Genomic DNA, 21156 nt, shown 5'->3' with positions numbered 1-21156 from the left:
TTCGAGGACACACCCACTTGAATGACAAACATATAACACTTTTCCGCCTGAAAGGAATTTTTGGTAACGTTCATATTGCCAATGAGTGTTTCTATGTGCAACTTGGTTTTCTTTTCAACCCGGACTAGAGTTAAACTTCTCTTCACTAGCTGTTTTACACTAAAGTACGTTGTGACGCTGGATGTACTAGATTTCGGCCCGCGTACATATCAACGGAATTTACTCTATAAGTTAAACATAAAAGCATAATTATTGTGAAACTATTTACAGTGAATTTCAGCAAAACAGCTGACAGTTGATCGGCCATAAATATACAGGAATTTGCAACAATACTGCCACCTGTTGGTATGCTTCCGTTTTAAAAGTGTCGCCCTTTTATGACGTTTTTCCACGTGTGTTCTTCCAGTATGGCGTCCTACAGACCGTAAACACCGCCGAGCTGGAGAACAAGGATATATTTTTCCTTTTATCACATATACTCCATGCCCCCCATTTCGGATATTTTGTTTTAAGCTACATACGATGGCTGGATTTGTGTGTATGCGACGATTGGTGAGAATAAACAGTAACCGTGTCCTCTTTTTAAACGTCCATAAATGTAAGCGGGAGATTAGAACATTTTTTGCAAATTCTGTCAACTATAAGGAGGCTGAGGGAGACAATTCAAATTTGAGTCCCGAGTTGACCTCTAGGTTGACCCTGCTTTCCAGAAGAAGGCGATCACTGTCCCCCCTGGAAAGGATCAGTGGCTTGTTGCCCCAGGATGCCCTGAGCCCTGAGGTCATGCAGTTGAGGGACCTAAACGAGACAGAGACTACGGCTGAAACAGAACTTTTAGAAACACGCTTAATACAAGAAGATTGTGGACCCAGTGAGGATGACTTGGACACACTCGAAGACCCCGAAACTCCCGGGGTTCATTCGCATGTCACTTTCGAAGAGGAGGAAAGTTGCCCTTCTGTTCCTGGTGAGAGGCTCCTGGGGTTCGGGGAGTTGCTCGTCGCCGAGTACTCTAAGAAACGACGGGTGGAGTTCAAGAAATTGTTTCAGCTTCAATCAGGGGCAAGGCTGATGGGCAACTGGGGGTTCATCCAGCACAATGACATTGTTGGGAAGCGCGCAGGTCAGTTCTTAAAGACAGGGAGGGGGGTATCCATCCTCGTCCGCCGGGCCAGTCTGGAGGATTATGTGCTGTTAATGAGAAGGGGGCCAGCCATCGCCTATCCAAAGGTACACATGTCGGTGGGATGTGATGTGTGTTGTGTTTGGGAGTGGATCAGACACACCTCTGTTTTCCCCAGGATGCTGCCACCATGCTGATGATGATGGATGTGACAGAAGGGGACTGTGTGCTGGAGTCAGGCTCAGGGTCTGGGGCCATGTCTCTGTTCCTGTCCAGAGCAGGTCAGAAATTGTTGTTTAACCCTTGTGTTATGTTCATATTGTTGTTACTCAGCCAGCGTTTGTGGGTCTGATGGACCCGTTGCATTTTGTGGCTTTTAACGCCTCACAATCAAACACTTTTATGTTAAAATACTGAACAGATGTTTACCTTATCCCAATTACAAGCAGTATAAACAATATATATGGTTAATATTTGCCCTTTACCTTTGTTAGGTCACATTTATAACTTATTATTTAAAACATAATAAAGAAAATCAATATATGAGTGGAAACAAATTTACAAGTGAAGCAAGGTTTTTCAAAACTACTGACTTTTATTTCTTTAAACCTGAAATTTAACCCATTCAATGGTTAAGGATTAAAGTAGCCATAAACTACAGCGTTATCAGATTTCCTATAACAAGCAATGTCTCCTAATAGGATGGTTACCTTTTTATACATCATATTTTTTAAACTGTGTTAACTGTGAGTTAAAATTGGTTACTGGTAGATATATGAAGCAATTTGTTGGGAGATATGGCCATAATTAAAGCTTCCAGAATTACAAACGAACTGGACAGTCCTTTAACAACCCTGGCACAAGTGGAATTGCAAAGCATAGAAAAAGAAAAGCGTTTCAGCTGTCCATGCAAGTTTATTTATGCGACACTATTCAGCCACAAGGCAATTCACAGCGCTTTACAAGGCGCAACATGAAAAACAGACATTAGAAGAAAACAAATAGAATGGCAGGAAAGGAATGCAGTCCAAAAGCTTTATCAAAATAAGAAGGAATATATAGGATTCAGCAGAAGGTCTGAAGGGATAATAAAGATTTAAGGCCTGATTTAAAAGAGCTGAGTGTGACAGCAGTCAAAGTGAGGGGCGTAGTAACTATAAGCTGCATCACCTTGTTTTGTTTGTGGCTCTGGGAACCATAAGTAAACCTCTTCCTGAGGACCTGGATCTTCATATTGTACAAGTAAATCTGAAATCCATTCAGGCTCATGGCTGTTTGATGCTTTATAGACAAGGACAGAGATTTATTTTAGTTGATTCTGTGACCCACAGGCAGCCAGTGCAGTGATTTGTGCACAGGTGTCATTTGTTCCACCCTCTCTGCGTTAGTGAGGACTCTGGCTGCAGTGTTCTGGGGCAGCTGCTGTCTGACTGGTTTTACAGAGGAATGAACAAGCTTTTCTGAATCTTGTCTAGTTAAAAATCATTTCATCCTTGCAATATTTTTCAGATGGCAGGAGGCTTATTTTGTTATTTCCCTAATGTGGTTTATAAAGTCTGGGTCTGAGTCTGTAATTACTCCGGATTTGTTGTTTTTAAGGACATGGAGTAAAGGTGAGGACTGATTTCTAAACTTTGCTTTTTGGGGCTAAAAACAATTACTTTAGCCTTTTCTTTGCTTTAGTTGTCAAAAGTTCTGACACATCCACTAATTGATTTCATTTATGCATGTTCTTGGCAAATACAAGGGGCTGCTTTCATTAACTGAAACTTTAGTTGTGTGTCACCTGCAGAATTATGATACATGTTATAATATTCCAAAATCTGAGCCAGAGGGACCATGTAGATGTTAAAGAGGCCTGAGGGTCGACCCTTGGGGAACTCCATAAGTGATTTTCATATGCTCAGTCATAATTACAAAAAGCGGTCTCTGTTGTGTAATTAAAGCCAATTTACTGCACTGCCAGAAACATGAAAACTCTAGAAAATTCACAGCTCGCATAAATATCATTCAGCAAAATATTAATTACATACATGACTCTGCCTTTTGTGTGTGTTGATATGATTCCCAGTTGGCTCTAAAGGCTGCGTAATAAGTGTGGAGATCAGGGAGGACCACCACAAAAGAGCGGTACTGAACTACAACGGCTGGAGGAGGGCGTGGAGTGTGCGCAGAGGGGAGGAGTGGCCTGACAACGTTCAGTTCCACAACGCTGACCTCTGCACAGCATCCCCACTCCTTTCTGGTCAGGGATTTCATGCGGTCAGTAAGTTGCTAAGAGAGAAGGTTCTCTCCTCTCCAAAAATGAAATGACAATTTTCTATTTTATGCAGATTAGGTATGTAATATGGTATATAATATGTGTTGCAGGCTGCTCTGGACCTTATCCACCCCCACCTGGCCTTACCCGCCTTGACTCCACACCTGCACCCCGGAGCTGTGTGCGCCATCTACCTCGCCAAGTTTGTCTATATCTAATTTTCATACTCACATTTGTCCATCTTTGTCTGCCTCCCACGAGTAGAGATTATGATGCGTTCATGGTGTGTCAGAAAACAGCCTTAAATTCAAATGTGTTGTTGAAATCTCAGAGGAACCCTCAGTAAACTGAGTTTATAATACAAGGCAGCTGCTGTCTGTAAAACACTGTAAAGGCTGCTCATTACATTGATTTTTAGCCATTAGGTTAATTTACAAAGTTATTCTAGTTTTACACAATTTGCTGTTGTTAAGGTGCGCTCCAGGTATTTCCCAATGTTACTTTTTTGGTATCACATTTCCTAAAGTGTAAGTAGCTTTAATTGATTGATCTTTTCTGGGTGTTCTGAAAAGCAGCATAACGCAGGTCACCGACCTACTGGAGGGGCTTCGATGTTTGGAATTACCTCTGCTGTGTGAACGCATCATCGAAGTTCCTGTCCGTGACTGGACGGTGGCTCCGGCTCTCCAGAAAGATGGCAGCTACTGCATTCGGAAGCCTCCAGTGCTGCCCGGAGACGAGCAGGCAGAGGCAGCTGTGGTCACCAGCAATCAGGGTGATTTTACAGTGAAACCAAGACGATGTCACGTTTGCGTAAGCTTGTGCTGACTTTCTTGATTCCACTCTACACTCTTCAGAGAGGACCACTGGGAGTCGGCCAGACTTTGGGAGTGTTCCCTACATTGCCAGACCTCATCCTGAACAGATGAGCCACACAGGTAAGATAACAGTTCATATTTTTAAAGTTTATCTTTCTGTACGTCACAATAATCTCAATCTGCTCCTCTGTTCACAGCCTTCCTGGTCAAACTGAGGAAGTGTGTGCTGTAGTCGGAAACCTCGAACTCTCCACGCACATACACACATTTGATGTATATTAATAGATGTACAGAGAGTGAATGGTTTTTAAGTCTGTTAAATTTAAAATACTCATTCAGCATGTCAAAAGTGCAAATACTTTTCATTTATTCAAAACTCAACTGGCTATGTTGGTTTAATACAACAGGCCCTCAGCATGTTCATGCTCATGGGAAAGATATGCAAACATGGCTGTTTACTCCTGTTTAAAACTAGAACTTTCCCACAACAGAAGTTTTACCAGATCCTCGGCAAATTTGCATCAGAACGTTGAAACAAGTGCCGAGTTAACACTTGGAGAGGAATCCATCAGCATGACAGGCAACAGCTCATTCAGTTACTCCTCAAAGATCCAGTTCAGGGCGGCGTCGTCGGTTGTCCCACTGGAAGAATCACCTGCTGAAATACATGAAGACATTATTCTCACCATGTTAAATCCTTTGGAAAGAGGAATTGTCAAAAGACCGTTAAAAAAAAAAATCATGGTTTATCCCCATTCCTCAATTGCAAATAGAATTTCTAAGCTAGGCATTGTTCATCACTTGAGATTAAAATTAATAATCAAATGTATAGTGAAGGCTCTTATTTGACAACCCTGAGTGTGGCTCCTCGTGCAGACTGAGCAGCTTACATGATATACGGTACCCGTCCATATACAACTCTTTCTATGCTGAGACATTACCATGGGCTGTCCATGCGCGGATCCTCAATTAGGTGCTGAATTAACTGGGCATTGGTCATTCAAATATAGCGTATACAACTAATATAAAACACAAGTATAATGCAATTTAGAGACATTAAGCAGAACAGTTAGTAGTTAAGCAAATATTCCAGTCTCAGGTATGCAACTATTTTAGGCTGCTGTTGGCTGTTTCTGGCTTTTAAACAGAACAACATTGTTCTTGCAAAGGCACAGGTGACCAATGTTCTCTGAACGTCTGAGTACAATCTGACCAAAATCACATGTAGATTACGAGCCTACCACTAGTGGGCGACAATGTGCTTTAAATACAATCGGGAATTAGTGAGCGATGAAGACCAGAATCAATGTAGACAATAATCTAAAGGGTGTTAAAGATTAAATTACAGAGACAAGCAGATCAGTTCTGTCCAGCACTTTGTGGAGTTATTCCCTTATAGCTCAATTTGTAAACAGCAACTGGCTGAAAATATAATGCGATTAAGACTGATTCCTGATTTTTCCTGAAAAAAGAGAATTCAACTGATATTACTGGTGGTACCTACTGGGAAGGACCTCTGCACTGCAGCAAGATGGATGCTTTGCAGCCCGGGTTAAAGTTTTCTTCAAAGCCATTGTGGTGGTGAACCGGTGTAGAAAAACAGGGATCCGATTCTCTTTAAAGGTGTCGGGGAAAAAAGATGAGCCCGAGGCTTTATCTGAAAGAGGTTCACAGTTACAGAGAGCACAGTGGACGGGCGAGGCTGCGGGTCCACGGGGAACCGGGACAGGATGGTCATCATAATAACGCTGGGCGCCGCTGTGGTGTTTTAAACGCTCTCTTTGCCACAGAGAGTGGGAGGGGGTGATGGCCATCACCTGCAAAGAGACAGGCTTAATAGATAGTTTAGAGTTTTAAATGCAGACACCATTTATCTTCCTACACTTCACCTTTTTGCAACAATCACTGCTAACAGCAGCTCTGTACTCCATACGAGCCCATAGCGCATCTCGCTGCTTGAGGAAACTGGAAATTTTCTTCCTCCAATTCTTGCCCAGTGTCCATGGAAATATTTCATACTTACTCTCTTCCTCATCCTCCTCCATGGTGTTGGCAAGATACCTACAGTTGGAGCACAGAAGCCACATTTATGCAAGGGACAAAACACAGCACACCATTTAAAAGACATTTTTAACTTACAGAGCAAGAAAGAAATTCTTCCTAGTGTAGTCAGAAACAGCGAAGCGAGCTCGTTTGAAGTACACAAAGGTCATGGCTAAAAGGTACTAGCAGATTAGAAGGAGAAGTTAATTATTTGGACATATAGCGATATTAGCTAGTTGATCAATACATCTACCTTGTCAGTAATTTTACAGCACGAGTCCTTCATCAAAAAGTCCCTGATTAGCCGGTCATCTGTAATCAGGACATTTTCAAATGCTTTTAGGTGAAATGTGTTTTTTGTTTGTTTGTTTGTCTGTTTTGTCTAATGAGGTTTCATTTACCAAAGAGGCTAAAGAAGGCTGCGATTTCCTGCGACTGGATGACAAATGTTGGGGCTTTGGATTTGGTGATTTTATTACTACATAAGTCAGCTGGACGCTGGTTGGGTCGATTCCTCCCTAAACATGGGGCTTTGACCGCTCTTCTGAGCACGAGCCCTCTTCGGAGTGGAACAGAGCGTGGATCGGATTTGGGTTTCATCCAAACTGTTTCGTAGGGCTGAGAATGGGGCCATCGGCTTTTATGCTTTAACATCTTTCGGTTCTCCGCTGGAATCTAGGAGGAAACACACGAAAAGCAAAATTTATCTTACAATATTGAAATTGAAAAGTTTAAAGAATTGAATGAGTAAAGTAGTTTGGTAGTCGAATATTTTTGGTTTTGAAGCCAATTCTGTGTATTTAAACAGTAATGGACATTATATGTAAGAGCTTCTATGGCAACAAATTGTGACACAATTTACAATTTTTGGTCAAATGACTGGGTTACGCACAATATTAAAGGTGCTTTTACTCACTGTTTATCTCTCCCACGTCATTATTATTATTGTTTGTGGTGCAAAAATTATATGGCGTCATTTAACAACTTACAGCGACTTTCTTGATTGAAGGAAAGACTCCGTGTTTTAGTAAACTCACCATCAATCATTTTAATTAATCAAATGCCGTGTTTATTTTCCTCGGTAAAGCCAAGGTACAAATTAAATCAAACGTTTAGTTTATGTATTATTCGACAGTCCATTAGGATGTTTTTAATAGCTTGTTTTAACGCCGACGTCTTTAGCCAGTTCACGCATGCGCAGATCTCTTGCTTGTCAAGGACGCTCTTTAAAATTTAAAATTTAGGCAATGCTAGATGGTACAGCGCTAAAACAAATGGAACGTAGTCATGTACAACATTCACCGTATTTAAAAGCGAGTAAATGAGACCTTGTCAATCGCTGGGAAGACGTTTTTGGACCAGAGTGCGGCTCAGACCTTGGCTAGCGGTAGTACATCTGCGCGAGGAGACATGGATGGCGCGCAGATCCGTCGCGCGATCCTTCGGCCTCGAGACCCTCCACCTTCTCCCCTCCACTGTCTTGGAATTATCAACAGATGGCTACCAGACTGGAATGGAGAGGAAAATACTAGACAATTTGACAGAACGCTTTCTCGTCCTTCCCCCTACTCCATTAAACCCCATTATTAAAGCTCAGTTTGTGTTATATCAACTCGTTGTAGAGTACTGTAGCGAACTCGTCCAGTCTCTTTCGGTCTCGATGATCAATTAGTCTATATAACAAAGAACGGACAACGCTTTTTCGACAACTAGTGGTCAAACTATAAACTACAGCAGGTTGGAGCCAGACTGGTTTCAAATTGCTTCATTGAGGATCTGTGCCTTAAAAAGATCGATGTTATTATTCACTCAAAACAATGTACATGACTGAAATATTTTGAAGTACTATCAAATTTATTCAAAGTTGCTTCATACCTGTATTTCTTATCAGCTATATTCAAAGTCACAGTCCCCAAATAATTTAGAATCTGCTTGAAAACAACTACAACGCCAACTATTTTGCTTATGTAATTGAAAATTATATCCAGGCCATAGAGGATTCAACTTTATGCTTAACGCCTCAGAGTACCATTTCCTGACAAAGTTGAAGGTTTCAAATATACACATGGGTTGGACTATGAATGCTGGAAAAGCAAATTGTAATCCAATTTCCTAAAGGAGGCAAAGGGATAGCACTCATGCATCTAACACAATGGCATAAATGAGGTCTGTTGTCCTGGTGGCACTTCATAAACTGCTGAATATTGGTGAGTGAAGAGTCCAAAATGGCATGATTAAAATTTCAGGAGACAACAATGTAGGACACTGGGGTGGCATTTATAGTGCCATGAGAGGGGAGAAATAAAGCCAGGTAAATGACACAGGCTATAGTTCATTAGCTGTTATAAAAGAGTTAAAATTGGCCTTTAAAAGGGAGATTGACATGTATAGCTTATTGCAGATATTGATTGGAATTTTTATATGATAGAAGTGAGTACCTGCACAAAACCTCCAGTGTAACCACAATTCAGTAGACCCTTCTATGAAATTACCAAAATCAAATTATATTCCTTTCACTATCTCCCCATCTAGGGCTACCTGTCCAGTACAAGTGAGACGCTATCCAGTGCTGCAAAGTAGCTATAGTGTGGTTAAAAAAGGCTTTAAAATATTTCCTGGTTGTTTTAAGACACCGAAGCAAATCATAAAGAGGAATAAATTGGCAAATCATTCTCTATTACTGTTGATAAAAGTCTAATCTTTGTCACCATAAAAAAAAAAATCAACCCAAAATATTCCCCTCTTTTATTGCACAGTTGATGTCATTTAGTATTTATTAAAGTGATATTTAAAAAGGTAAACAGAGAGACGCCATCACAGGCTATAAAAAGAACCTGATGCCAAACTGCATTACCTTAATGAGCTTATGGTCTTACAAGTAGGTGAGTGTTGTATGGTCTAACGTGACATATGCGCATGCTGAGACTTCACAGAAAGCTTTACTAATCCTGTCAGCTGCTTGTCCTTTGTGGGGTTCTGAAGGATGTTTCACAGCACGAAGCAGAATATATATTTTTTATGTAATCATCGATCTCTGGATTTCTTTGGCTTGTATATGACAGTTCTGGGAGGTTTTTAAAATGGATTTACCATTATTTTTGCTTCAGTTGCTCACTTCTGGGAAAGGATCTTTACAGACTGAACAACTTTGGCCATCTGAACGTGGCAGATACAGCAGGTGGCTGAGGATTTTGGCTATTTTTGAACAAGTCTTTCCACGCTGTGGAAGGCATAGAATTAGCTTTAATTAAGAAAAAAATAATAAAGGAAATGGGCTGCTCACCATCAAAAGGCAACAATTTCGGGACTCTGGGTCCCACACGGAAAGGAAGAATGTTGCCTGCTCCACCTCAAGAAAGCCCCAGAGATGGAAATTGGATGGCTATTGAAGAAAATCACAAGTCAAGCAGATTACCAGATGGTGATAAACAAGAGAAGAAGATACCTGGACAAGCGCAGGTATTACAGAAAGAGACTCACGCATCACCACAAAATAAGAGATCTGTTCTTGGGGTAGCCCCTGAAGCAGTGAGCATAGATAAATGTGAAGGTCAAGGAGTTGACAGCAACACAGTTTCACAGAAAAAAGACAGAAAAATGGACAAACAGGATTTTGCGGAGAAGAAGCCTGGCAAAAAAACAAAGAAATTGTCTCGAGGTATTAAGGTGCCAAAAAAGAAAGACAAGGACCAAGTCGTGCCAGAACAGAAGGTGGACTTTCCAGAACCTTTAGTTAAGGCTCACCAAGCTGCTTATGCATTTCTAAATCCTGGTATAACCAAATATGGCATCATACTTGGGCTTTTGGAAGAAGCCACCCAGACACAGGTTTCTGTGCAGCCTATGGTTGCTTTTATAGCTCTACGCTATGAAGAGGTTATACAGGGGTTGGAGGAGATGGCAGATGAAGGAGAAAAAGTTTTGAAAGAACATGGAGACCATCTGGCTTGGCCGAGTCAAATTACAAACCGGTCTTCTTCTGTGCCTCTAAAGGCTAGCTCTGCCAACACGGAACCCCCACCAGATTTGTTACAGCAGCTCTTACAATACACAACACAGAGAATGCAAACTGTGAGCCACACAGTTGGTGGAATTGGAGACACGGCATTAGAGGAAGCAATTGTTTATTTTGCATCTGTCTCAGAAATCTTAATGGAGAAAATAAGAATTAAACGCTTGGTTGAAACTAGGCTAATGAAGCTCTTATCTCGAATTGAGATGGCCTCTCTACGAAAACCTGGACCAGAGGACTCTGCTCTCTTTAGTGAAGACAGTGGCATTGGGGCTGAAAGTGAATCACTTGCTGGATCTGAAAGACAGCATAGACGGGAGAGTTGTGCGTCATCAGGAACCAATAGTACCACTCTTGTCAGTCCTGATGGACAAACCTCTATGAATGTTCAGCAGGGAGTCTCAAGGCAGATGCTGATAAAGAAAATTAGTCCAAGTGTTTCTGTTACGTCACTAAACTCCATATGCTCTACAGGCACCAAAATGGCCAATGATCAAAGAGACTCAGCCTTAGGGTCAGTTTCTTTAGATGAAATTGATGATGAGGATGGTGAGGAAATGGACAGAGGAATGGGAATTATAGAAGTAGGATTTCTGAAGCGATCAAATTTCTCATCCGCAGATAACGATCAACACTCAAATCATTTACCCTCACAGACACATGAGACATCTCAAGATGTAAAAATGACCATGAAAATGAAAAATCCCATAAAGGGTAGAATACAGTTTGCCCCCTCCCAGAAGTCTACTACCAAAGCAAAAGTAGGTGGCAGCCCCAAAGCAAGTAGACGACAATTGATGGATGAGGAAAACATATCTTCAAGGAGGCCTAAAGCCGTGGCACCTTCCAGGAGGGCAACAGTCAAAAAGGCACCAGTGGCTTTAGAGCGACGGTCACGGTCAGCAGAATCCATTTGTGCTAAAAGTGGAGATTCAACATTGCTTGAAAAAGACAGAGTTCCCATGGGTTCAAACCAAGGGCTCCCGCGAATAAATAAAAACAAGACTAGTGTAAATGTGATGCCTATTTCAGGTAAACAAATTCAATCACCAGCGCAATCTCCAGCAATTAATCGCAAAAATCTCTCACAAGACAAGAGTGGCTGCAGCCCAAAAACTCTTAAAGGGAAGTCAAGCCCTACAAAGCAGAGCAGCAAAAAACAAACAGCATCCAGCACTGTTGTAGAAGATACATTGAGGGAAAACAAGATTATGGAAGTTGTTGTTGTTTCAAATCCACCCCCTAGCCCTCCTTCATCACCGCGACCATCTTCTGGCTTTTGCAGAGGCCGGAATTCTGTTAGGAAGCTCATCGATACCTTCAGTCAAGGACTAGAGGGTCAATCAAATCCTGAAGCTCTGGGGCCTCTTAAGGGAGTGCGGAAGTGCGGAGTTCCTATATTACCTGGTTTAGCAAACATGGAGGCTGTGCTTAGCACTGGGATCACCAGTTGTAGACCTAAAAGCTCTTCATCTGAAAAAACAGACTACTTGGATCTTGATAGTCTCCCTCCTCCTCCACTGGAAGTATTAATGGACAATTCTTACGAAAGTACCCAGAGCATTCCAACTGGTGAAGTTGATGAAGCAGTTGCAAAAGTCGAAAAATCGCCTAAATTTAAAAGGGCTGCACTGTCACAAAGACTGAGGGCTTCAGGTCAGACAGTGACAGTTTTGCCAAGCAAAGTAGTTGTACCACAGACCTCCAAAGCTGTAATCCTTACAAAAACCGAACAGTCAAACAGTCAGTCAAAAACTGCCCCATCAAATGTGCAACCAGATACTGACTCAGGATGGCAAAGACCTTCTTTTTACCAGTTACCCCAAAATATCATGGAGCAGAGGCACAATTTAGACTCAGAGAGACCATTAATGAACACAACAGCAAGACATCCATCTTGCAATCGAGATGAATCAGCAGACACACAAGATGAGGGAACCCTTTCAGTGCCTGAAAACAACACTACAGTTTCCACGGTGCCTACTTCTTCAGTAATCAGAGGCCAATCGCCCAGCACTCTGCCTGTTTCTGGAGGGAGAATGCTGCCATCCACACCTTCTTCATCAAGCAGTCTGCATCGAAGACTTCCTAGTCCCCATAGCATTCAAAGGCAACCATCTGTGACCTCTTCAGCGCCCTCTCCTGCAAACAGGAAACTTCCCACTCCACCAGGAGTTCAGAGAAGACTTCCCAGTCCTCCCGTTGCAAAACGGAGCTCAAATTCTTCCCCCTCCTACCTTTTCAAAGCACCGTCTCCACCAGCCTCACCAAAAGTGAGAACACAATCAAGACGAAACAGCAGTGAAGACTCACCCTGCAGCCAAAAGACCAGTAACGTGCGTTCACTCTTCTGTCCGGCATCCTCATCCCTATTTGAGGCCCAGCCATTTCCAGTTCGGCAGCCCCCTCAAGCATGGACGTCCTCTACTGAATCCTTTCCCTCACGCTCCTGTGGAAGTCGTGGAAGGTTTCCTGTAAATTTTCAAGGCCCTCGACCCTTCATCAGACGCAGCCATTCAGACCAAAGACCAAAACCTGCACCAAGGCCGCTGGAAGCGTCTATAGCTGAGACATGTGGGAGTGACCCAGCAATGTACTCCCCTGGGTGAGTGCTTACTATGTTTATTGTTTTTACACTATACATTAAATATATGTCTAAATTATGTCTTCCTGTTAAATCATTGTCGTGATCTTTTGAGTCGTTGTTAATGTTATTTCTGACAAAATGTTTTTACAATTTTCTCATGATTACAGTGAATTCCAAAAAAAGAAACTGATATAACTATTAAATGTCAAAAAAGCAATTGTTTAACAACACTTTGTACTAATCAACAAAGCTAACTTTGGGAGGATGGTAAAGGAGAATGTTGAACTGACTAATCTTTGGAGTAGGTTTTTGCATATTGTGACCAACAAAAAAGCAACAGTGACAGGAAAAAATCCCTTTCAATAAAAACCTTGAGCAGGCTCAGGCTCAGGCAGGGGAGAAGGAAAGGGAGTGGAGAAGGACAGACACATACATCATACTTAAGCATGAATGACATGCAGAAAAACATGGAGTGGGTCAGTGGGGACAGTAAGCAGGTCAGTGGGAAACTATGGGTTCAGTGGTTCCTGTAGATAGATACAGAGAGAGGAGAGGAGAGGAGAGGAGAGGAGAGGAGAGGAGAGGAGAGGAGAGGAGAGGAGAGGGTTTCATACAGTATATCAGGCAGTATTTAATGAGTTCACATCTAACCATCCATCTTCTCCTGGTTTATTTCTGGACTGGAGTCAGTCCCAGCATCCCTCCTGTGAGATGCAGCGTAAACTCTGGATAAGTGCTTAGCAAGGCTAACATACAAAAACTAACAACCGTTCACACATCAAGTAAATTTAGAGTAGCCAATTTATCTGTTCCCTAAATACATGTCTGTGGGAAGAATGTATCATCTTACTATTTTGATATTGTCAAAATATGAAATTGTTTTATAATCACCTAAAATCACATCACTAAAATAAATGTCAATGTTTTTTTTTAAGATTTGACAGAAGATTCTTTTATAATGTTGACTTTTTTGGTTGTTTTTCTGTCTTGTTTGGTTTTATCCAGAATGAGGGAACTGTGATCACAATTTATCGCACTTGCTACCCCTTGCCAAGTCCGTAATAAAATCATTCCTGTGCCTACAGGTTGGATAAGGAACCAGCCAGAGATGAAGATTTATGGGGTGGGCGGACAGACTTCAGAGCTACAGCTCGCTCGGTATCACACCCAGAACTCTACGTTGTTGGACATGCCTTGTACAGAGACTAACAGGCCTTTGAGGAGTCAGTGGGATTATGGATTAGAAGGCCTTACTGAGGATTTACAGGGCATTGTTGGTACCACTGAGATAAGGGGCGGAGCTAATCACACCTACTTTGAAGAACAACAACACCAGTAAACACCAGCACACTGTTTTAAATAAAGATTGTGAAAACTACCTTTGAGTCAATCTTTGCAATCTTTGCTATACAGATAAAACCCTACTTGAAATTGCCTTAATTGTGTTTATTACAAGGTTTATTCATTAACTGAAGCACTTACATGTTTGCATACATATTTTAAATTACATGTAATCAATCAGACGTTTGACATATTAGCATTATTGCCTGAGGATTTTAAGAAAAGACAATGTTAGGGTGCGTTTCAGGCAGGACCCGTAGGCAGACAAACAAGAACTGATGGTGTAAACACAAGATTTTAATTAACCCAGGTATCCTCTGAATGAGGGGCGTGTGGTGACCTAGGAGGAGACGTGAGAAGAACGGGGAAAGTTACTTTACGGAACACAAGAAGATACCATTGACCCACGTTTACAACAAAGCCAACAAAACAACCAGATGCTGGTGATCAGAGGCAGCGGCTTCTGAAGATTGTTGATTGGTAACCAGCTGCAGGTGAGCTGGTCACCTGAGAAAGGTACCCAGGTGAATCCACCACACTCCCTAGTGAGAGAACCAGGAACACAAAACACAAACAAAAGGCACCAACACACAGGCCATGACAGACAAAAACAAAACACTTCAACATTAAGCTTTTGTAAAATGCATAATCTGAAATTACAATGGTTTTATGGCTCTAATGTATCCACTTCAATTCTGTTCTACAATGCTCAACCTAAAGTGGTCTGTTATTGTAGTGGTTTATCTCATATACACCCAGTAAAAGATTGAAAGAGAAACTAAAAGAGTGGAGTGTTCTGTGTAATGCTTTACTCTGGCTTTTAATGAACTCTTTTCATGTTTGTGCAGCCCATTCATTAAGGTTTAATTGTGTAAAAGCAGCCTATTCCAGTAGTGGGGTCTGCAGCCCGCGTGACTGATTTGAAGTATCGTATTTTCCGGACTATAAGTCGCACTTTTTTTTCATAGTTTGTCAGGGGGTGCGACTTGTCCTCCTGCAACTTATATAAATACATTATTACAGAATTTCACATGTTCGTTATTTTCACACTGACAACCACAAGAGGGCGCTCTAGGTGTGTGTACTGAGGAACGAGTTCCTATAGCGACGCAGAAGAAGAAGCGGTGCTTCGTCTATGGCGTTAGACTTGATTGTTTGGTAAACTTTCTCGGATGTTCTTTATGCTATAGATATCTGAATAACTGTTAATATGTTACGTTAACAAAGCAGACACGTACTCAGTTCGTTGTGGGTCATGTAACTTTGTTACGTAAGCATACCGTAACGCTATTGCTAATCCATGCTAATGGATTGCTAATTGCCTTTCAAGATGAAATGTATGTTCTTGGTCTCGGATTTTATCAAATAAATTTTCCCCCAAAATGCGACTTATTGTCCAGTGCGACTTATATATCTATTTTTCTTCTTTATTATGCATTTTGTGGCCAGTGCGACTTAAACTCCATAGCGACATATAGTCCAGAAAATACGGTATTTATATTCATGCTTGGATCATGAATCTGATCAAATCCAGTGACAAACACATACGTATACTTCTATTTCTATCAGAGACAGTTGTCTTCTGATGATCTCATGCTTCCAACCTACCACAAAGATCCCACACAAGTTATTTTTTGACATAATTGCAAAGAAATAAAAGTTGACTTTTGCAGGTTAATGACAGGTTTTACTTTCTTTTCACTGAACTAAGCCTGGATTGTATAATCTGCTGTAATCAGATCACTGAACAAGCAGATGTCCACCAAACTCATACACAGTGGCGAACCGTGCATTTCACACTTCACACCCAATAATTGACTTTGACCCTGCCTGGCAACAAAGGATAGAGGGAATTTGATTGGTTAAATACTCCAATATGAAAATACATGTCTGGAAGCAGCATAACCAGCGGAAACACAATAAAAGGAAATGGAGAACGACATTATTTTATAAGCGTACGTGGAAAAAATATAATTAACATGATCCAGATATTTTTAGGCCAGCAGAGAAGGCCCTGACAGACAACCACTGCTCATACACCATCTCAGTAAACTTCCTGCAATTAAGCCTGTTTTCCACCAGAGGAGGGTCTCTGCACACAATTCTCAGGTATCTGCAGACTCACAGGATTCACAAACACAGATGGAATATACAGCATATGTGATGCAGAGCAATAACATGTTGGTATCCTCAGACAAACCCATGTTCCCTGTGGCATTTGTCTATAATTCTATAATGTGCTGGAAAATGCATCGTTTTATTTATAGTGTGTTTGGATGCGGAAGGTTCAGATGTATAAACTGGTGAAATAAGCTGTGTTATGAGGGTTAACACGACAGACCTGCTGATTCTGGATCCTCTCCCCAATGATTTGAATATATATATGTATGTGTGTGTGTGTGTGTGTGTGTGTGTGTGCAGATTAAAGCAAAGGCAATTAAATTGAAGAAATTAATCTTCATGAGGAGGACAGCAGGTTGACGCAAGACATCGGCTTAATAAAAATGGAGACGCCTTCATTCGCTGTCTCATCTCTGACGTGTTATATCCCCATGAAAATATATATATATATATATCTATATATATATATATATATATTATCATATATTACAATGAAAAGCATGTTAGAACAATGCAACAAGTAGCAAAACAGCAGAATGTATCATTTGTTTTTAACTGTATTACAGGACAAAAGAGACAAGCCTCCACACAAACCTGTTGTTCAAAGTATAAACCATAAAGTCAATTACAACATTAGTTTACATATTACTCATTATTCAGTGCAGATAATGCAAGTCTATAATATTCACTGTATTTGAATGCAACAAGGGAATATCCAGCAGCTTTAATGGCTTTTTTTGAAAATCTACAGTACAAATATCACCATTGTGGATTTGTTTCATAATGTTGTGTACTTAATACTCGGTAAATGGCTTGTGTGTATTACTCACCTCTTCACACAACCAATGATATGCAACGACTCGTCTGCAATGTAAAATATGCGACTCCAGGAACAATGTTTCAGGTCTGGTAACTTGTTCAAGGTTGTTCAAGGACCAGAAAGATTTAATTGTTAGTCACTCGGGCTGATACGCTGGGTTTTAAAATGCCGTTGGTGTTCCCTCCACCATTAGCAAATGGGGAATGTGGCACAGTTATCACTGCAGGTAAATGATGAGTGAAATTTTGTATTAATGTTCTCCATTGTTTTGGTTTATTTCTGTTGTAATGAGCTGAGGCCAAACTGTTATTTATTAAATGAGGTTCTCTCATAATTGCCCACAAAACACATTGTTGTTCCATGTTCACACAGCCTGCCAGGGGGCATAATCAACATTGTCTCTGCTCACTCGATGTTGTCTTTCCAATGTTTGTTGACTAGATTTAGGGCAGGCAGCAAGCACAAATCCTTGATAATTACACATAGCTCACAGAAGATTTGCTCTCGATCATATAAGTTAAAAACAATCTCTTTGACAGACACATGCATCAAAATGAAAGACCCATCAGATCAGGAAGAGAGGAGAGGAGAGGAGAGGAGAGGAGAGGAGAGGAGAGGAGAGGAGAGGAGAGGAGAGGAGAGGAGGGGAGGGGAGGGGAGGGGAGGAGGAGGAGGAGAGGAGAGGAGAGGAGGGGAGGGAAGGAGGAGGAGAGGAGAGGAGGGGAGGGGAGGAGGAGAGGAGAGGAGGAGAGGGGAGGGAAAGAGGAGAGGAGGGGAGAGGAGAGGAGAGGAGGGAAGGGGAGGGGAGGGAAGGAGAGGAGAGGAGGGGAGGGAAGGAGGAGGAGAGGAGAGGAGGGGAGGGAAGGAGGAGAGAAGGAGAGGAGAGGGGAGGAGAGGAGGGGAGGGAGAGGAGAGGAGAGGAGAGGAGAGGAGAGGAGAGGAGAGGAGAGGAGAGGAGGGAAGGAGGAGAGGAGAGGAGGGGAGGGAAGAGGAGAGGAGGGGAGAGGAGGGGAGGGGAGGAGAGGAGAGGGGAAGGAAAGGAGGGGAGGGGAGGGGGGGGAGGGGAGGGGAGGAGGAGGAGGAGGAGAGGAGGAGAGGAGGGGAGGGAAGGGAAGGAGGAGAGAGGAGGAGAGGAGAGGAGAGAGGAGAGGAGAGGAGGGGAGAGGAGAGGATGCAAACGTGAGCTTTATTATACTATAAAATAGACAGGAATAGAATTACTGACTATAAGCTGTCTCAAAGAGGAGTGTTTTAAGCTGCACAGATGGAGTCAGCCTCTTGTACCTGGATCCACAGCAGGGGAGCCTGATTGCTTAAGGCTTGGCCACCCAGTCTACTGTTTAATATCCTGGCAAACACAAATAAACAAGCACTCTGAGAATGGCGTGCTAATCAATGTTGCAGCACGTCGATTCTGTGTGAACTCGATTCAATTCCTGCTCCTCTGCTGCATGGGCAGAAATACTCACAACCTGCTTCTTGGAGAGGACCTGTTTTTACCATCAGACATGTCCCATATCTATGTTGCCTGTGTGGAGGTGGACACAGCATATGGAGCCGAATTATTATGTACCTGAAAGAGTTGTGCTATTAGGAAAAAGGAGGGAACCAGACAATTGTGCCATCGAGGTCACTGAAAGAGGATATCCTGCAGCTCTCCCTGCATCTTGATATTTCTCCTTAAAAATGACAGGAAGTCATTGGTAAATTAGTAATTGATCGATATAAATTGATCATAAAGTCTCAAATCTCAGGCAGTTTACTTCATGCAATGTACTAGAATACTTTAAAGTATGACCCACATACAGTATTTAAGAGGTTTTAACTGTTGCTGCAACAGATGGGAACACTGAACTGTCCCCCCTCAACCTCACTCCTATCCAGTAAATTTGAAACAAGCGGGAAAATAAACCAGACTAGAGCTATTCTACATTCACGGAGAGCCTCTGGCTTGAGCTGCAGAAGATGAGGAGAACATCAATATGGAAGTTCTCAGGAAATATCCTGATGCAGCAGAGAGACATGGTGCTGTGACCACTGCAAAAAGGAGAGCAAAATCAAATATTAGACAAATATTAGACTAAAAGTGGACAAAAACAGCTCATCTGGTATTAGATAGATAGATAGATAGATAGATAGATAGATAGATAGATAGATAGATAGATAGATAGATAGATAGATAGATAGATAGATAGATAGATAGATAGATAGATAGATAGATAGATAGATAGATATGGCCCTCTCTGTCCAACCACTGAGGCGTTATACAGTGCTGTGTTGTCTAGGAAGGACAGAGTCTTTTCTATGGTCTGTCTCTCTGTGCCAATGACACCATAGAGTCCAGCTCTGTGGCCGCCACAGATCCAGCCCTCCTCAGAAGGCTGTTCCATCATCCAGCAGCCCTCTTTTTCATCCTGCCCCCTCAATGAACCACAGCATAAAAATGAACACTAGACACAACAGAGGGGTTAAATGTCTGCCTCCACATCTGAGCCCTCTATGGAGACAAACTGGAGAGGGGCTCTTACTGAAGATGGTTAGACCTACACAAGGTTCACCACCAGGCTCCTGTACAACACATGCAACACATCCGGGGATTGTAGGGTCATCAGAGTATTTCTGCATACGGCAGAACTCCGACTTATACTGGAAGTCAGAGACGTGCAGTGTGAACAGAACAAGGCAGAGCACCGTTCCTTGTGCTCACAGCAACAATCTGCATATTTCATGAGCATTATAAGGTGAAATCATGTTTTGTATAATTCAGATCTGTCAGGTGGGGGTTGGTGTGAAATTGTTAACTCAGGCTGTTGACCCTTTGGGTTTTTGCGTCAACATTATAAAACTATATGCTCTAATTGGGCTGATTTTCTACAATGAACATTTTGTTTCAAACTCCAAAACAAAAAGGAAACAAAAGAACCCCACTCTCACACCCACTCCTTCCAAGACCCCAGAAGCACTCGGATTTGATTACACAGAGGACTCTAGGCAACTCAGCGCTTCTATTTATCCTATTTACACAGCCAGCATCCTTTCACTGGCTTACAGATAGAGAACTGTCTGCTCCAACGAGGCCCCAGAAAAAACAGGACCCAGCAGCTGGCACGGCTGCCTCTTATCAGGCCTCGGAGTGTGCCTGTTGCCACTTCAAACCTGGCAGCTCCTAAATAAAACCAACTGATATCTATCTGTGTCAAATGGCTCCTACCTGAAGGAGAGCTACAGCTGGGCTGCACCGATGCAGATGCAGCAAACGTGGTGCGGATCATAGAAAGGCGACATGAACTGGGACTCACTCCCCACCAACCTTCATCATACAGCAGTGTTTCATGTTTGATCTGCTTGACCTCTTGTGTTCCTTTAACTTCTCATTCTATTAGTGACTTATTGGCAGTGACTCTTGTGTTGTCAAGCCACACCTGTGTGTTTGTGTGTGTGCTAATGGGATTATTGATAATAGGGATATTAGAAGGATGAATGATTGTTGGAATTGTACCCAGAAATAATCAGAGTAGAACTGCATTTCTATTAAATGTCAGGAAATTCCTTTACATAACCGCTGTTTAACCATCCCTGTGGGTTTCTTTGCTTTCATGACAGCTAAAATTTAAAGTTTTTGAGTTCATAATATATATGAGTCTTCCAGGAATAAACTGCAGGCAAATCAGGAATAATAAACTCGAGTGCGTTTTGGCACCCACGTTATCTCCGGCCCACGTTAAAAGACCTCTGATGCTCAATGCTCCTGCCAATCATCTGCTACGCCAAACAGTTGGGAATTAAGTGCTGGAAATGATTTGATCAGAAGATCATTTCACAGAAACAGATTTAAACAGGACCCCCTAAATTGTTTTGGGGCCCTTCAAGATTGAATAATAAATGAATTCAGACCAAATTCACACCACCTCGCCTGTCTTGTTGTTGTATATCTGTGAAAGGAAGCTGGGGTGCCCAGAGAGAACCCACGCAGACAAAAAACACATGGCAAGTCCCTCGGCCCCAGTAACCTTTAACCATCTTGCTGCACC

General features: G+C 42.1%; 3 protein-coding genes across 8 annotated transcripts; 2 read left to right on the top strand and 1 right to left on the bottom strand.

Moving 5' to 3' along the window:
- Positions 1-20: 20 nt before the first annotated feature.
- Positions 21-5030, top strand: trmt61b (tRNA methyltransferase 61B). Of its 2 annotated transcripts, none has more exons than XM_057059032.1 (7): positions 21-1230; positions 1302-1404; positions 3195-3385; positions 3494-3585; positions 3956-4158; positions 4241-4321; positions 4399-5030. In XM_057059032.1, exons 1-7 carry the CDS (start codon positions 523-525, stop codon positions 4431-4433), a joined length of 1413 nt encoding a protein of 470 aa, XP_056915012.1. In that variant the 5' UTR covers positions 21-522; the 3' UTR covers positions 4434-5030. The 2 variants fall into 2 exon arrangements, with proteins under 2 accessions (XP_056915012.1, XP_056915013.1); XM_057059033.1 differs by having other exon boundaries at positions 23-1230; positions 3959-4158.
- Positions 4552-7931, bottom strand: spdya (speedy/RINGO cell cycle regulator family member A). Of its 5 annotated transcripts, none has more exons than XM_057059037.1 (7): positions 7621-7931; positions 6646-6919; positions 6498-6556; positions 6341-6426; positions 6091-6262; positions 5706-6018; positions 4552-4859 (listed from the first exon to the last, which is right to left on the bottom strand). In XM_057059037.1, exons 1-7 carry the CDS (start codon positions 7654-7656, stop codon positions 4798-4800), a joined length of 1002 nt encoding a protein of 333 aa, XP_056915017.1. In that variant the 5' UTR covers positions 7657-7931; the 3' UTR covers positions 4552-4797. The 5 variants fall into 5 exon arrangements, with proteins under 5 accessions (XP_056915017.1, XP_056915019.1, XP_056915018.1 ...); XM_057059039.1 differs by having other exon boundaries at positions 7547-7930; XM_057059038.1 differs by having other exon boundaries at positions 7573-7929.
- Positions 7932-9109: 1178 nt separating this feature from the next.
- On the top strand, positions 9110-15572 carry pcare1 (photoreceptor cilium actin regulator 1). Its single transcript, XM_057011581.1, has 2 exons — positions 9110-12861; positions 13929-15572. Exons 1-2 carry the CDS (start codon positions 9515-9517, stop codon positions 14050-14052), a joined length of 3471 nt encoding a protein of 1156 aa, XP_056867561.1. The 5' UTR covers positions 9110-9514; the 3' UTR covers positions 14053-15572.
- Positions 15573-21156: the final 5584 nt, after the last annotated feature.

The sequence above is a fragment of the Takifugu flavidus genome, chromosome 16, assembly GCF_003711565.1.
Source record: "Takifugu flavidus isolate HTHZ2018 chromosome 16, ASM371156v2, whole genome shotgun sequence".
NCBI classification, from domain to species: Eukaryota; Metazoa; Chordata; class Actinopteri; order Tetraodontiformes; family Tetraodontidae; genus Takifugu; species Takifugu flavidus.
Note: the sequence above shows the minus strand (reverse complement) of the source record. Positions and strands in the feature narration are given on the sequence as shown.

Coding starts and splice junctions, on each gene's coding strand:
- trmt61b (XM_057059032.1), top strand. CDS start 523: ATGGCTGGATTTGTGTGTATGCGACGATTGGTGAGAATAAACAGTAAC. Junction 4,159..4,240: donor TGTGGTCACCAGCAATCAGG/GTGATTTTACAG, acceptor TACACTCTTCAG/AGAGGACCACTGGGAGTCGG. Junction 4,322..4,398: donor TGAACAGATGAGCCACACAG/GTAAGATAACAG, acceptor CTCTGTTCACAG/CCTTCCTGGTCAAACTGAGG.
- spdya (XM_057059035.1), bottom strand. CDS start 7,284: ATGGTGAGTTTACTAAAACACGGAGTCTTTCCTTCAATCAAGAAAGTC. Junction 6,263..6,340: donor AAGAATTTCTTTCTTGCTCT/GTAAGTTAAAAA, acceptor CTCCAACTGTAG/GTATCTTGCCAACACCATGG. Junction 6,019..6,090: donor GCAGTGATTGTTGCAAAAAG/GTGAAGTGTAGG, acceptor GTCTCTTTGCAG/GTGATGGCCATCACCCCCTC.
- pcare1 (XM_057011581.1), top strand. CDS start 9,515: ATGGGCTGCTCACCATCAAAAGGCAACAATTTCGGGACTCTGGGTCCC. Junction 12,862..13,928: donor CCAGCAATGTACTCCCCTGG/GTGAGTGCTTAC, acceptor CTGTGCCTACAG/GTTGGATAAGGAACCAGCCA.